The 16,432-nt window shown below is 55.4% G+C and overlaps 1 protein-coding gene across 1 annotated transcript; it reads right to left on the bottom strand.

Moving 5' to 3' along the window:
- Positions 1 to 1,055: 1,055 nt before the first annotated feature.
- On the bottom strand, positions 1,056 to 3,271 carry LOC135292931 (serine/threonine-protein kinase pim-1-like; the record flags this gene model as incomplete). Its single annotated transcript, XM_064406980.1, has 5 exons — positions 1,056 to 1,392; positions 1,625 to 1,801; positions 2,420 to 2,786; positions 2,991 to 3,041; positions 3,155 to 3,271. Coding segments are annotated over 5 exons (819 nt in total), but the record flags the coding sequence as incomplete, so codon positions are not given.
- Between the last annotated feature and the right edge of the window lie 13,161 nt (positions 3,272 to 16,432).

The following is a 16,432-nucleotide window of genomic DNA, read 5'->3' as shown; positions in this document are numbered from 1 at the left end:
GAATGACACTAAAATCCCACTGGACCTCTGAGACATTGCTGCTCCTCAGCCAGTGACAGCACGAGTCCCTAAGCCTGGGGCTCGGCCTTCCTTGTGGTCAGGGGCAACACGGAAGGCCAGCAAGTAAAGGAGACTGCGATGGGCTGGGAATTCACTGGGGGAAAAAAGGGAGCAGTTGAGAAGTAAAAGGCAGGTGGGGGAGAGAACTGTTCAGAGAAGGGCTGAGCTACATCTTGAGCAAGCTGAAAAATGTCATTTGGAGTCATCCCAGACTGATTTGATTTCAGAAGGTATTGAATGATTTTAATTTTTGGGAGGTGTCATGTTTTCCATTGGAGGTGTCCACGCTGCAAACTTGAGCTGCGTTGTCAAAATGCTCAAGCAAGTCTGTGCTGCAGGTGACACCATTTCTTCTTTGGCTGATTCCAGCCCGGTGCTGAGCTCCAGCAGAGCCCTGCCAGAGCCCAGAGCAGCCTCAGCATCTGCAGAGCCCGGCTGCAAGGAGAGAAAGCAGAAACTGCCCGTCAGCTGATGGCTCCTGTCCCCTTGTCCCAGCTGCCCGCAGTGCCCAGGCCGTGCTGGCTGTGCCCAGAGCTGTGCCCAGAGCTGCCCATCAGTGATGCCTTTGAGAGCAGAGCAGGAAGGCAGGACATGTGCCCAGCCTGCAGCCAGCCATGGCACATCCAGCCCTCAGCAGCTGCCGAGAGCCAAAAAGCAGCTGGGCAGTCGACTGAAGAATTTGTTGCATCCCTCCCAGCAAAGGGGGGACCCTTTGGTGCCCAGCCAGGCCATGCCATGCCCAGATCTGGGAGCATCCCCCTGGCTGTGGAACTCACCTGCAAATTGGGTGTGGAGTGTGTCTTTAGAGAAGCTGCCAGAATCCAAGTCCATCATCTTCAGCTGGCCAGGCCAAGGAAGAGATTGTCGTCCTTGAGGTTGTCCTTGCTGTCTCCAGCAGCAGCCCCATCTGGTACAGCTTCTCCAGGAGCTCCTTCTCCTTCCCTGGGACCAGACCAGGCTGTCAGGACTCTGCCCAGGGCCCCAGCCATCCATGAACCAGACAAGCAAAACCAGGGGGGATGGTGGCCACCAGTGCTTGCCACACCAGGTCTCCAGCTCAGCTCCAGCTCAAGAGCTGCATGTTCCCTTCTGCTGACCCCTGCTCAGAGCTACAGGCAGGACAAAACCAGTCTGGTTTGCTTTGCCACTGAGTGCCAAGAGATGTGTGGAGCTCCTACCTGCCAGGCCCCTGGATCCAACTGTGCACATGGATCTCTCTCATCTTCTAGGGCCGAGGAGCACCCTGCACCCAAGGATGGCAGAAAAGCTCTTCTAATGATGGCCTGTCCAAGGGTTGCATGGACAAACACCTCTTAATGACATCTTGGCATTCTGGGGAGACAAACCAGAAATCACCAGTCACTTGGAGAAGTTTCCCCCTGTTCCTGTGCCCAGGCCATACGGGTGTGCCCAGAGCTGGGCCTAAACTTCCCCACAGATTCTCTGTTTAGAGGAGAGCAGGACATGTGCCACCTCCTCAGCAGCTGCCAGAGCAGGATGCCCATCAGCCCGCTGCTGTCTCCCAGCATTGGTATTCCCCCTGTGCCCAGAGATGAGGATCCACCTTGAGAGAGCCGTGGTGGGAACAAGATGCGCCCCCAGATGATCTCCTGGCCCCTCCTGAACGGGTGCTTCCCCACAACCAGCTGGTACAGCAGGAGGCCCAGGGACCAGATTGTTGCTGCCTCGCCATGGTAGCTTTGGTGCTGGGTCCACTCTGGAGGGCTGTAGGCCAGGGTTCCTGTGGAACACAGACACAGCTCAGCAGGGGGATGCTGCTGCTCCCAGAGCCTGGCCCCAGCATCCCTGGGCATGTGGGGGCTGCTCTAGCAACACACGGGGTGACTGCTGACCCTCTCACCATCACCTGGGACTTGTGTACAAACTCAGGGCTGGAAAAGAAGCCACTGGTGCTGGAAGAGGGCAGCAGAAACCCTGGGAAGGCCCAACCATGACACAGAAAGGAAAAACCCACCCACTGGTGGAGAAAACCCACTCTCCTCTCTGCCTGCATGGGCCCCCAAAAAATGTTAATAAGCCAAGGCAAACAAGGGGAGTGGAGCAGTCCAAGCCCCTCCTCCCCTGCACACCAAACCATCCAGGGCATGGGTTCAGAGCCCCCTCTCCACTACTCCCATGGGGGTTTTTGTCGGGCTGGCTGCACCAGCTCCAGCCCCAGCCCAGGGCACACTGGGTACTGAAGGCTGTCAGCAGGGCTGGGAGCTGGCCCCCCTCACACCCCAACCAAATGAACTTGGGTCCAGCATTAATCCCATCCCAGCTGCAGTAGGGGGAAGCCCCAGTGCTACACCCAGGCTGGGCCATGAGATGCCCAGGAGCATCCCCTGCGAGGGCTCACCTGCAAACTGGGTGTAGGCTGTGTCTTGGAGGAAAGCGCCACAGCCAAAGTCGATCAGTTTCAGCTGCCCGCTGGCCAGGTCAAGCACGATGTTCTGAGGCTTGATGTCCCTGTGCAGGACCCCGCAGCTGGTGCAGTGCCGCACGGCCTCCAGCACCTGGCGGAACAGCCCCCGTGCCTCCTCCTCCGGCAGGAACCTCCGCTCCGCCAGGAAATCCGACAGCTCCTGGCACCGTTCTGGACGCTCCAGCACCATCAAGAAGCTGTCGGGGAGCTCAAGCCACTCCAGGAGCTGAATGACACCAGCACACCCACAGGACACCTTGGCCAGCAGCACGATCTCCAGGGGCGCGCTGGTGCCGTCGGGCTGCGGGAGGAGCGCGATGCCGTCAGTGGAGCTGAGGCCGTGCCAGGGCTCTGGGACCCCTCAGCCAGCCCGGGATGCTCTGCATGCCCTGCTCAGCCCACGCCCGCTCTCCCCGCAGGTCTCCTGGTGGCTCCCACCCAGCCGGGCCCCGGCTCCTCGCCGCCCGGCACGGCCCGGCTTCTGCCGCTGGCCCCGCTCACTCACCAGCTCGCTCCAGTGCCGGATGCGATCCCGCGGCACGCGTTTGATGGCCACCTGCGAGCAAGGGAGAGCAGCGGGCTGAGCTCAACGCCCTTCCCACTGCTCTCCGACATTCTCGTCCTTGTCTCCCTCTTCCCTCTCCGCCCGCCGCCGGCCCCGCCGCTCACCGGGGCGCCATCCAAGAGCCGCGTCGCTGACCAGACGCTGCCGAATCCGCCGCGCCCCAGCAGGGAACCCAGGCGGTAGCGCTCCTGCAGGGCCTCCTGCGCCTTCCCTGCGGGCGGGACGCGGCTGTCAGCGCTCGGCCCGGGGCCAGCAACGGCCCCCGAGCGCCCCTCACCCGCCCCGGCCCGGCCATCCCCCGGCGTTCGGTTTTCAGAACGCGACACGGGAGGCTCGGGGCCGGCGGCTGCGCTGCCGAGCGGCGGAGCTCGGGCCGGGCAAGCCGCAGCGGAGGCGGCGGGAGAGGCAACGCCGCCTGTGTCCTCCGCGGGCCCCGGGAGGAGCCGGAGCCGGGGCCGGGGCCGGGGCCGGGGCCGGGGCCGGGCTCGGGGTCGGGGCCGGGACTGGACCCTGCGTCGGGGCCGGGGCCGGGCTCGGGCCAGGCGGAGCCAAAAGCCGGCGATGCCGCCCCAGCCCCAGGCATTGACGCCCGCCCAGCACCGCCAGCGCCAGCACGGCCAGAGCCGGGCTGAGGCCAGGCGGCGGCGGGACGGCCGGGGGCGGGCACGGGGCAGCCCCGCCCGGGGCCGGGGGCGGGCCGGGGGCATGGCCCAGCCCGGCACGGGGAGAGGGAGGCGGGGAGAGGAGAGGGACGGCGGGAAAGGGAGAGAGGGAGAGGTACGGGGCGGCGGGAAAGGGAGAGGAGAAGAGACTCTAAAGTTTCTTCTATCGCCGCTGCTGCTGCTGCTGCTGCCGCTGCTGCTGTCGCTGCTGCTGCTGCTGCTGCTGCTGCTGCTGCCGCTGCCGCTGCCGCTGCTGCAACTGAAGCTCCGGGGCCGTTTGTCCCCGTGTCCGTTTGTCCGTTGCCCGCTCGCCCCCGCCCCGAGCCCCACGTTCCCCGAGGGCAGCCCCTGAGCCTGTCCAAACACGGGAACTTTGCCGAGTTCAGCCTAGAGCCAGAGTCTGGACTCCTGCACAGTGGCTCAGGAATCCCCTCAGTCCCTGCTGTGCATTGTCCCTGCTGAGGGTCAAACACTCTCAGAGCACATTCCCTGAATGCAGAATTTGTACCTGACCCAAGCACTGCACTTACCTCTCCAGCATTGATTTCCAAGAAAAACAGGGGAAGCCAAAGTGTGTCTAGGTCATGGTATCTTAAAATGTCTAAAACTTGCCAACTCATGGATCTTAGAAGTGATCTTAGAAGTGAGATCTGTTTGGAATTAATGGGATGGACAACTAGTGCAAGATGGAAAAGGGGAGCATAAAAACAAATCGAGAAAAACGTCTTGAATTGTTTCAATTTTCATTTAATTTCTTAAAAGCTCTTTCAGTTTTTCCAGAATCTTCTCCATAGTCCTGTTTGCTTTTTCCAAGAACCTTTCCCGGAGAACGAGGTGCAGCTTGTGTCACAAGGTGTGCCACCAACTGCAGCTTTCCGCACTGTGGGTGCAGCACAACACTTGCAGCAAAGCAGAAGAAATATTTGAAGAATTTGACAGCTTGTTCTTTTCTTTTCCTTGTGGGCTGGGCAGTTGTGCCATTGGTAAGGTTTTCATTGTTACTGTTCTACCCTAAGAAAACATGACAGGCTACCAAGAACTCTTAGGGAATGCAAGCCTGACTGAATGCAGAGAAAGAAACTCTAGAGCCTGCAGCCAGAAGTGGAGAGCTGTGTGATAATCATTCCAACACCCCCAAGGACATCTTGAAAATGATCTAGAAGATGCAAATGGGCTGACAGGGAGTTTGTTTCTGTCTTCAGTCCAGATTCTTCTACATCTGAAAACAATTCCACAGTCTCCATCTAAATCAAGAGTACAATCAGTTCATAAAAAGCACCAGAACAAACTGGACCTCTCAGGAGATGACTGAAAGAATCTGAAAAGGGAAAATGCAGGAGAAATGTATTTCTCAGCACTGCAGTACTTGCCTACCTGAAACCCTCCTCCATTTCCTCTGCATGCCTGGATCTGTTGGTGTCAATACTATCTGTATTCAGTGGTGCCTCCAGCCCTGAATCCCCTCATCTACAGCCTGAGGAACCAGGAGCTCAAGGCTGCAGTGTGGAGACTGATCACTGGACATCTTAGGAAGCATTAAAGTGATTGCCAATTTTGGCAAATCACTTGTAATAAAAGTCATCTTTTCTAGCTCTTTTGGTTTGGTTCTTTGATTTCCCTGTCGTTTTCCTTTATAAATATTCTTCCTAAAGCTAGACGATTGTTTCTGCCATCTCTGACTTTGTTTCTCTCCACCTTCCCTGTGGCCACAGACTGTGCCAATGAGGGGCTGCAGTCTCAAAGGTTTTAAAGGAACTAAAGGATATCCCAGCAAAGTTTTCTGCAGAGATCCCTCTATTCTTGCCTTCTCTGGAGCTGCAGCAGCAATGTCTGTGTGCAGAGCTGGGGGCAGATCAGTGCTGGCACAGCAGCTGTGCCCAGCAGCAGCAGCAGCACTTGGTGTTGCCAGTGCTGCTGCCGTGGCCCTGCCCCGCTGCCCTGGTGGCCCTGGTGTTGCTGCAGGGCCTGAGTGCTCTCGGGGCCGGGCACAGTCCTGGGGGTGGCAGTGCCGGGGCTGCAGCAGGGACAGGCCATGGGCACTGCTGGGGCAGCGCTGACGCCTCAGGCCAGGCCCTGGGGGCTGCAGGCTCCTTGCCCAGGCTCTCTCAAGAACACGGCCAGGCCAATGCTCAGCACAGAAAAGCCCCAGGGTGAGCAGCCCCAGGCTGGCCGTGGGCAGGCTGGGGGCAAACAGCATGGCTGGGGCTCTGCAAGGGCCCTGGGGGAGACGGGAAGGAGCAGCAGAGCAGGGGCTGATCCATCCCCAGGGTGCTGCACAGCCCAGGGCAGCATCCCAGAGCATCCTCACGGAGCTGCCAACAACATCCCCCCTCTGCAGCCCTGGCCTCTCCCCCAGCTCACAGAGGTGCTGCATCCTTGCAGGCACAGCCACGGCAGCACTGGCTCAGGAGCCCCTGTTTGCATTGCACAGAGCAGGCAGGAGCACCCCCATGCTGCTGCTGTGGGGACATGAGGGAGCACAAATGCCATCAGCCCCTGGGGCCAGGAAGAGCTGGGGGACAGCAGGGAAACCACTCAGCTTTGTCCTGGCCTCTGCAGTCAGCCAGAAAGTTTGTTCCCATTAGCTGGGAGATTCCTGTCCCACTGCAGATGCTGTTGCTCAGAGCCAGGGCTGCCTGACAGCCACCCCTGAACTGCCCTGAGCATTTCCTTGGCTTCAGCTTTGCTTTTTTTCCCCTTTTTTTTGGTACAAATTTCTTCCTGTTGCCCATCCCTGTTCCCTCCCCTGCAAAAAGCCCATCCCTGTTTGCCCTTTCCTCTCTGGCCCCACTCCCCATTCCAGTTCCTGACTTGGCACCATGGGAACGTCCCTTGGGGAGCAGGATCATCCTCCAAGTGCTGCAGGAATTGTCTGCAGGCTCCTGCAGTGCCTGGTGCTGCTCCCTTGCCAGAGGCACCACAGGCCAGGGGGGCACATCTGGGCTGCTGTGTCTGCCTGTGGGGCTCCCTGTTCTGGGCAATGAGGAGGAGCTGCAGAGGCTCTGCAGGACTGACAGGATGGGCTTTGGGCCTGGGAGGAGAAGCTGAGGCACCTGGGCTGCTGGAGCTTCTGAAGAGGAGGCCCAGGGCTCATCGTGCAACTGCTGCAAGGGTGGTTTCAGAGAATCCCAGAATCAGCAAGGTTGGAAAAGACCTTGGAGATCATCAAGTCCAACCTGTGCCCTGACACCACCTTGTCTCCCCCGGGCCTCCTCTTCTCCAGGATAAACAACCCCAGCTCCCTCAGCCTCTCTTCACAGGATTTTTGCTCCAGACCCTTCACCAGCCTTGTTGTCCTTCTCTGGACACACTCCAGCCCCTCCAATTCTTGCTAAATTTGGGGTCCCAGAACTGGACACAGCACCCGAGGTGCTGCCCAACCAGCGCCCAGCACAAGGGAAGAATTGCTCTCCTGGTCCTGCTGGTGACACCATTCCTGGTCCATAGGAGTGCCAGGGGTTGGATGAGGGAAATGGTCGGGAGGGGGCAGGAGACACAGTCTGATTGACTCTCAGCCATGAAGGGTCTTGATTTTCATAGCTATTCAGTCTGCATTAGAAGGTGCTGGGGGTCAGTATCAACTGGACATTGCTGATATCAATCTATAAACAGGAAAAAAATTAAACAGAACAAACTGTTCTGTCTGCATTGTTTTCAAGACAGTATATACACTTTGAATACACTTCAGATATCTGTCGAATTAATTAGAGAAAACTTGAAAACTTCTGTTATTCCAAATGGCTTTTCTTCTTTGGGCATGTTGAACAAATGTTTATGAGCTTTTCTCACTGAATTCCTGAACTGAAGAGCTCAAGAAAGAAGAGGCCTTGGGAGTAGGAAAATTCATCATCAACCTCCAAGTGGCTGAGGATCCATCCCCATCAGAGCAGCAATGAACAGCAATGGGCACAGCTTTGTGGCTGCCCCAGCTTTGGGATGGGCCCTGGGCCTGGAGCAGGAGCAGCTCTTGAGGGCCCCAAGGCCGGGGCTCTTGTGCTGCCCTGGGCGCATGGGATGGCAGCAGGGGCTGCAGAGCTCTCAGCACCTGAGCCAGAGGGGAGCAGGGCAGGCAGGGAGCCTCCTTTGGCCTTGGCCCAGCACCTTCCGCCATGGCTGGGGCTGAGTCCTGTGTGAGCTGCAGCTGCTGCTGTGCCCTTGGCAGGGGCTGAGGCCGTGGGGCCAGTGGCCAGAGCAGCCTGGCCTGAGCAGAGCTGTGGGGCCAGAGCCGGCTGGGCTGGGCTGGGGAGAGGCCCTTGGTGCTGCCCAGAGCTCAGGGCAGCTGGCAGAGCTTGCAGGGAGCTGGGCTGGGCTCAGAGAGCCTGCCCCAGAAACCATCAGTGTCCATCTCAGCCTGGCTGAGCGTGCAGGGGCAGGACTCAGGCCAGGCCTTGTGGGGCAGGGCCAGCGCCTGTGCAAGGCATTGCAAACAGGCAAGTGCCCCAGAGAGGAGGCTGCTCTGTGCCCTTGGGGGCATGGACAGAGCAGGGAGGGGGCCCAGGACATTTGTCACTGCCAGCCTCTGTCCCCAGGCCTTGGCAGCCCTGGCTGCTGAGCCCAGCTTTGCCCTGGGCTGAGTTTGGCTGTGGCCCAGCTCCATCCTCCTGCGGGGCTCAGGGCCTGTTCCCGGCCATGGCCAGCCCTGGCCAGCCACGCAGCCACTGCCAGGGCTGACAGCAAGGCCAGGCACACACAAGCAATTGCTGAGCATGGCCTGCGCTGGCCAGGGCTGACTGTGCCACAGGCAGAGCTCAGCTGCCCTTGGGGGCTGCAGGAACAGTCAGGAGCCCAAAGAGCCTCCATGGCTGTGCTGGAGACCAAGGCTGGAGCAGGGAAATGCAGGGCTGCTGCAGGATGGGGAGAGCATGGAATTCCAGCACACACCTCAGCTCTCTGATGATCCCAGCACCATACTGGGCCCTGTTTCAGACTGGGGCAGGGCAGATGTTGATGGGACAGGAGCCGTTCAGGGCTGTCAGGGACCTGCAGCTTGCAAGGTGCTCTGCTCTCCCTCAGGTGCTCTCAGAGAGATCCAATCCCTGGGCACCTCAATGCAGAAGTGGCACTGCCTCTTCATGGACACAAAACTGATGTCTGCCTGGAAAGGGGCACAGGTTTTAATACCTGTTGGTTTCATAATATATCAGAAAATATTTTTTATCTGAGGCATTTGAGTACTTATAAGAAATGGCAAAATTTTCCCACCAGGAAGGGGAATTTCCTGGATCTACTGGTTTCTTCTACTGATGTCAGGAGAAGAAATACTGATCTTCCCCTCAACCATTGCTACCAACTTTCATTCTAGTATTTCATGGCTCTCTTCCTTCAGGTGTTTCCAGCTCTCCTGTGGAAATGCCATGTCTGAGATCTCTTGATTTGGAGCAGCTGGATCTATGTAATTCCAGTTGTTCCCAGATTTCCTCCTGCAGCTGTTCTCTGCTCATTCCATTGTGTCTCTGTTGACTGCCTTAGTGCTTTGAGAATCAGGGAGTTGCCCAATCTTTCAGAAGTTTCAACACCTTCTCAGTGGGCATTTTAGTTGTATTTGTATCTTTTATGTCACCTCTTCCTAAGTCTTTGTCTAAAATCCTTCCTGTATGGCAATCCATTGTGGATGGTGGACATGTCAGATGTTGCTGGCATGTCACAAGGTGCTGAGGGAAGGGTTTTGATGTTTCTTAAATTTTATCATGTTTACATTTATTATGTGTGCCATGAAGAGAAACCTTTCTATGCCTCTGAGTCTCACCCGTTCCTGCTCCCTCAAAGCACACAAACCTGATGAGTTGTGGTTCCCACTCCAGGGGCTGCACTTGGATCTCTCTCCACAGCCACAGCAGAGCTCCCTGGCAAAGGAGGGATGAAGGAAAGAGGACAGGCTGTGGGGATCAGGGCCAGGGCAGAGCCAGGGAGAAGAATGACTTTTGCATTTGATGGAGCTGTGCCTTCCCTTGGCTTTGTTGGCTGACAATCAATGAACATCCCTCTGTGTCTCAGGCAGTTCCTTCTCCAAGGAAAGCAGGTGGGAGTTGGAGCCAAGGAGCTGAAAGCTGCAGGTGCAGCCTGGGCTGGAGGGAGCTCAGATTTGCACAAGGCTGCTCTGAGTGCCAGGGCTTGGATGGGGGAAATGGTGCGGTGGGCGTAGGGACAGAGTCTGATTGATTGTCAGCCATGAAGGGTCTTGATTTTCATATCTATTCAAGCTGCATGAGGAGGTACTTGGCTTCAATATCAATTGTAGATTGCACGTATCAATTTTTTAGAAGTGAAAAAAAACTAAACAGGACCTAAAAAAATGATTTCTCACTGTCTTTTAAAATAGAATGTATTCAGTTTCAATACACTCCTGAAATCTGTCTAATAACCACAAATTAAATTATTTGAAAGGTTTATTTGAAAAAAATTCTTCCCAGAGTCTTGGATTTTTAAGGTGTTCTGAATGTTAATGAGGCCTGGGACACTGAATTCCTGCACTGAAGAGCTGAAGGCTGAACAAGCCTCTGCAGCAGTGAAATCCAGCAGCAGCCTCCAAGTTGCTGAGGATGTCAGCAGCCCCCACTGAGGCCATCCCTGCCCAGAGACCGTGGGGGAATGGGCAGACAAGGAGAGCGTCCCTGGGGCTGGGCCAGCAGAATTCAGAGGCACCAGTGGCTCCAGCTGGGCAATGGAGAGTGGAATGTGGCTGGGAAAGCCCTGCCTGGGCTGTGCCAAGCAGGACAGACAAGCCCTGACTCCCATCCACTAAAAAACTCTCTCAAAGAGACTTTTAATAGGAATTACAATTGTTTGTGTACTCTGAGTTGGACTCCCTGGAGAAATACCAGCAAGAGATTCTGAAAAGCTCAAAAGAGCAATACAGCCTTTACTGGCAACTTTAGAAAATCAGAGAAACTTTGGCAAAAGGTTTATTATGACATTAAATCAACAAAAAGCACTTTTCAAAGCATTAATTTGGCACATTCAACTTCGCAAACTCTAAGCTGTTCAATTTTAAGTTCATCAAAATTTCCAAGGGGCATATAAAGTAGAAGCAGACAGGGAGAGAGAAAAAAAGTAAGAAAGATACAGAGGAGCACACACACAGCTACCGCCTCCTGGATTCCAGCCGTGTTCAGAAAGAAATTCCAAGAGGAGGTAGAGTCAAGATGTGTGCTTGCCTTGTGGTCAGCCTTCAATACCCCTTGGTCTTCCTGGGCCCTTCCCCCAGGTGAGACTTGGGCTCATTTGGTCACTAAGGAGCTGGGCTGGTGGTTCCAGAGGTGGCTGTGGAGCATTGCCTGTGCTGTGCCAGGGACTGGCAGCCACTGCTGGGCTGGGATAGAGGCTCTGGGGGGATTGGGGTTCCAGGACAGGGCAGTGCTGGGGTTCCAGGGCAAAGCTGGACCTGCCCCTTCCTCCCCCACACGTGAAATGTTTCCAGCCAACAATCTCCTCCAGTCTGTCACAATAGGGAATGTTGGAGGCGAAATCCCAATTCTGGTCATGGGCACCTGGACAAGAAGGACAGTTCTTTTCAATTGGAAGGAAAGCACAGAGCCCCAGTGTTTGGAAGGCAGGTGAGAGCCTCACTAGGCCAAGGCCAGCAGAGTTGTCAGGAATGGCAGATTTTGTCTGGGAGCAGTCTTTGGATTTAGGGAATTTTGGAGATGGAACCCCAGTCTTGGCCATGGGTGCCTGGAGAAGCAGGACAGTTCTTTCCCTAGGACAGTTCTTTCCCTAGGAAGGAAAGCACGGAGCCTTCACTGGTGTTTTGAAGACAGATGGGAAGTGACCATGAAACCACTGCCAGCCAGACTTGTCCTGGCAATATTCCTGTGGAAAGAATTCCTTGATATAAGGAAATTTGGAGGTGAAATCTGAATTCTGGCCATGTGTGCCTGGAGGAGAAGGAGAGTTCTTTTCCATAGGAAGGAAAGAACAGAGCCCCAGTGTTTCAGTAGGAGGTAACAGGAGATTCTCAACATACCAAGGTCAGCTGGACCATTCAGGGTGCCTGGAAGGTCAAACCAGCCAGACTTGTTCCGGGTTCCCTTAGTTTTATGGTGCCTCATAATGTCACAACGATGCCTGGGTTCCATGAAGCCTTGCATTGTCACAATGGTCTCTGTGGTTCCCTAGGCCCCACAATGACATGTGACTCCTCTGTTCCATGAGCACTGCAATGTCACAATGGACCTTTGGACCCTGGGGGTTTGCAGTGTCACAATGGTCTCCTTTGGCTCCACAAAGGTGGTGTCACAATAGACCATTGATGACAGGAGGCCCCTCTGTGTCGCCCTGGAGCTTTTGGTTCCATGAGCCCTGGAGTGTCACAATTGTCTCCTTTGGTTGCCCAGTGTCACAATGGAGCACTGATGTGACGAGGCCCTGCAATGTCACAATGGAACTTTGGTTCCAGCCCTGCAGTGTCACAAAGGCCTCTTGGTTTCACAAGGCCCCACAATATCACAATGTTCCTCTTGGTTCTGTGGGGACCCCCAGGGTCACAATGGTCTCACTGGTTCCATGAGGCCTCACAGTATCAAAATGCTTTGCTTATTCCATAGGGCCCCATAGTATCTTCATGATTCCATGAGTGCCCTCCTTGTCACAGCGGCCCCATGGTTCCATGAGGCTGTAAAGTCACTTAATGGTGCCTCCATGGTTCCACGAAGCCTTGCAATGTCACAAGGGACATTTGGCTTCATGGAGTCCCCTCAGTGTCACAATGGCCCCTTGGTCCCATGACACCGCAAAGTGTCATAATGGTCTCCACGGTTGCAGGAGGCCCCACAATGTTACAATGGACCCTTGGTTTGATGGGGCTTCTTAGTGTCACAATGATACCTACATTCCATGGAGTCACACAGTATCAGTACAGTCCTCTTGGTTCCATGAGCCCAGCGATGTCACAGTGCTCTCCATGATTCCATGTGGCCCCGCAGTGTCACAATGGTCCCTTGGTGTCACAAGGCCCCACAGTGTCACAATGGTCTCTTGATTCCATGGGCCCTGTGCTGCTGCATTCTCCCCTCCCCTTCTCAGGCCGCCCTGCCAGCTGAGAAATGCTCCTTGGGCCTCGGCCTTGGCCAACAGCCCCTGGGCTCAGCTCTTCTGCAGCTCAGCACAAACACTGTCTGCTCCAGGCACTGGTGCTGCCCAACCAGCTCCTGGTTGCTGTAGGAGCAGCCCTGGGAACTGGTTTTGTTCCCTCAGGGGCACAACATGCCTGTTCTCACACTGCCAAAGAAAGCTGTTGATGCCAAGTGCGGCCAGGATGAACCATTTCTGTGACTGCAGCCCCTCTCTTGGGGCCCTACAAACAGCGCTGCAAAAGGAGCCCCTTGGAGCTCTCCTCGGCCAGCGACTCCCTCTGAGTGGGGCCTCTCCCAGCCGGGAACTCTCCCGTTTGCTGCACTCGGGGATCCTGAACAAGGACAGAGCCTGGGCCGATCCCCCCACTCCTCCAGGCTCAACCCTTCACCCGCTGGGGAGATGCCAAAGCATCCACAGGGAGCATTTCCTGCCCTCAGGGGAATTTGTCACAGGTACCTTGCACTGACTCTTTGTGTCTGTGTGCACACAGGAGTGCCTGTGCTGGGGAAAAGTGACAGAAATGCTGCTCTCGGAGGGGTTGGAGTGCCTTGGATAGCTGAGTCAGCCAGGCCTGTAAGTGAGGTGATTTATCACAAGGTCTAAGTGAAGTTAAATGCTGCTAAGAGTTGCTCCTTTGCTATGTTGTTATGTTTAATATAAGTTATAAGCTGAGTTAAATACTGTTATTTCTCTATTAAATTGGTATGGCATAGGTTGCAAGTTACGTGAAATACTGTTAAGCTTTTTTCTTTTGCTAAATTGTGAAGTTCGAGGTAGAAGTCAAGGTTTAGTCCTGTTAGGTTTTAGCTGTGTTAAGCTTTTAGGCCATATTCCTTTTATCCTTGCCTTCACTGCCCTTTTGGCACACTCACACACACAGGGAGAGTTCTTGTTTCATTTCTGGTTTGATTGGCTGGATTTGTTTTGGCTTTGTTGTTTCTTTGTTTCCTTTGTGTGCCTGAATTGCCCATTCAGGAACAGAGTGACTCTTGCCAAGGAACTTTGAGCTGCTGTCCCTTAATATTAAATCTGGTTTTTGCTGATCCCTTGCTGGGGATTTTTTGCGCGCTCTCAAGCGCTCGTGCATAAGAGGGTGAAAGAGCCCTGGCCCAGGCTCTGGCCCTGGGGGACACGAGGACGCTGCCAGGGGTCCCTGTCCCCCTGTCCCCCCACCAGGGCCCCGACCCCCTGTCCCCGTGTCAGGCTCTGGGGTCGATCTCGTGGAACATCCTCTGGGGGAGGCTGCGGAACCGGGGGTGGGGGGACCCGGGGGGTCAGGAGACCCCACTGTGCACGAGCAGCATTGGACTGCTCTGGGGGAACTGTGATGGGGGGGCTGGGGCAGAGGGACCTCCCCAGTGACCTCACACAGCTCCTGTGATGTCACACAGCTGATGTGTGATGTCACACAGCCCCCTGTGATGTCTTACAGCTCCTATGATGTCACACAGCTGATCTGTGATGTCACACAGCCCCCTGTGATGTCACAGCCCACATGATGATGCCACACATTCTTCTGTGATATCACACAACCTACCCTGGGATGTCATACAGCCATTCAATGATGTCACACAGCTGATCTGTGATGTCACAGCCCCTCTGTGATGTCAGAGAGATACCCTGTGATGGCACAATCCGTTCTATGATGTCCAGCCATTTATGTCACAGAGCCTACTCCTCGATGTCGAAGGCAACTCTGAGATGAAACACACCTACTCTGTGATGTCACAGCCTGCTCTGTGATGTTACACAGTCACACGGCGATGTCACAACCCACTCTCTGATGTCACAAAGCCACTTTCCATGTTGGCAGAGTTTGCTCCATGGCCTCACACCCTATTCTATGACATCACAGCCAGCTCTGTGATGTCACAACCCCCTCAGTGATGTCACAAAAGCCTCTCTATGATGTGATACTGCCACTGTCTAATGTCACAGCACAAATTTTGACCTCACAGCTTGATCTATGATGTCACACAGCCATATCATGAAGTAACAGCCCGCTGTGTGATGTCACAGAATCCCCTCTATGATGCTGTAGTTACTCAGTGACCTCTCACAACAAACTCTGTGATGTCATAGCCCAACCTGTGACCTCACACAGCCCACTCTGTGCTGTCACACAGCCCCTTGCTGACATCACAGCTGCTCTATGCCTCCAGGACACAGCCACAGAGGTGCCGCTGTCACACAGCCCCCTCTGGGACATCCCCCAGCCCCTGCCAGTGCTGAGCCCCTGTCAGTTCTGGCTGAGCCCTGCTGGTGTCCCTGAGCTGCCCTGGCAGTGCCCCAGCCCTTCTGGGCTGTGCACAGGAGCTGCTCCTGGCCAGAGCTGTCTCTCTGCAGCGCTGCCCTTGCCAGGAGCTGCCTCTGGGCCAGGAGCCCAGCCCAGCTCAGCAGCACAGACACAGCACAAGGACTTTAATGACCTTCTGGGGCTTTGGTGCTCTTTGCATCAGACTCAGTCCCTCAGAGTGTGCTCAGAGAACTTCTCAGAGACTCAAAAAGAGAGTGAAACACAGAAGTTTCTCATACTTTAAACCAATCCTTCTGAGGGACAGGACTGAGAAAGTGTCCCCAGGTTGCAGCCAGAGAAGAACACTGGAGGCAGTGATGACAGGTGGGGACAAGCAAGGGAAAGATGTCTCTGATGCTGAGCAAAGCTGCGCTTCTGTCCCTGCAGGCTGTTGTCATCCCCTGGCTGCCCCACCTGGCTGGCCCCTTCCTTTGCTGACAGCTCTGCCTTCTGCCTGCCTCTGCCTGCCCACACAAAGCCTTGGACTGCTCCAGGCGCCTTCTGGGGGATGTGTTGCACCACAGCCCTGCCCTGGCAGGGAAACTCCTTTCTCCTGCTGTCCAGTCTGGGCCTCCCCAGCTGCCCTTAGCACGATTATTTCTTCTTCACGCTCATTCCCACTATGAAGAGAAGCTCCAGCCTCTATGAAACCACCCTTTACTCCCTCCCAGTCTACTCCCGTTCTGTGCTCAGCCTCCACACCCCTGAGCCCAGAGCCTGCAGCCTCCTCCCGCTGGTTATGTGATGAGGCCTCCAAACCCCATCTTGGGAGATTTTTGGGTCCTCTCCAAGGTCTGTGAAAATAAAAGAACAGTGGTCGAAATTATTTTCTCCCAAATCTTGCAATGAGAGAAAAAGGGTCAATGTCTTTAAACTGAATGAGGGTGGATTTACATTTGTTAAAACGAGGAAATATTTTACAATTATGAGAGCGGAACAAAACTGCAACTGTTTTCCCAGAAAAGTGGATTCCCAACCCCAGGACTTCTCCAAGAGCAGGACCTTTGTGCAGCCTGACCCAGTGAAACCCTCTCATCCCCGAGGACGGAATTCCTGTTGTGTGGGTTCTCTGCTGTGCTGGGGTGCCCTCACTACGCTTCTGACCAGAATGTCTGCTGAGGGCAGCCAGGCTGCTGCAGGGGCAGTGACCTCACAGCCATCACCATGGCAGCCCTGTCCCCTGGGCCTGGCTCTCTCCTTTCCTCTGTCCCTGCCTTGTCTCTGCTGGCATGAAAAGTTTTGTCATTAATATCTTGTGCCCAAGGTGCTGGGGCCAATGGCTTCCCAGGCAGGCTCCTGGAGCAGAAGTGGCTTTTCAGAGCCCAGGCAGAAATGAGCCCTGAGGCAGCAGC

This window comes from Passer domesticus, unplaced genomic scaffold (assembly GCF_036417665.1).
Source record: "Passer domesticus isolate bPasDom1 unplaced genomic scaffold, bPasDom1.hap1 HAP1_SCAFFOLD_58, whole genome shotgun sequence".
Classification (NCBI taxonomy): Eukaryota; Metazoa; Chordata; class Aves; order Passeriformes; family Passeridae; genus Passer; species Passer domesticus.
Note: the sequence above shows the minus strand (reverse complement) of the source record. Positions and strands in the feature narration are given on the sequence as shown.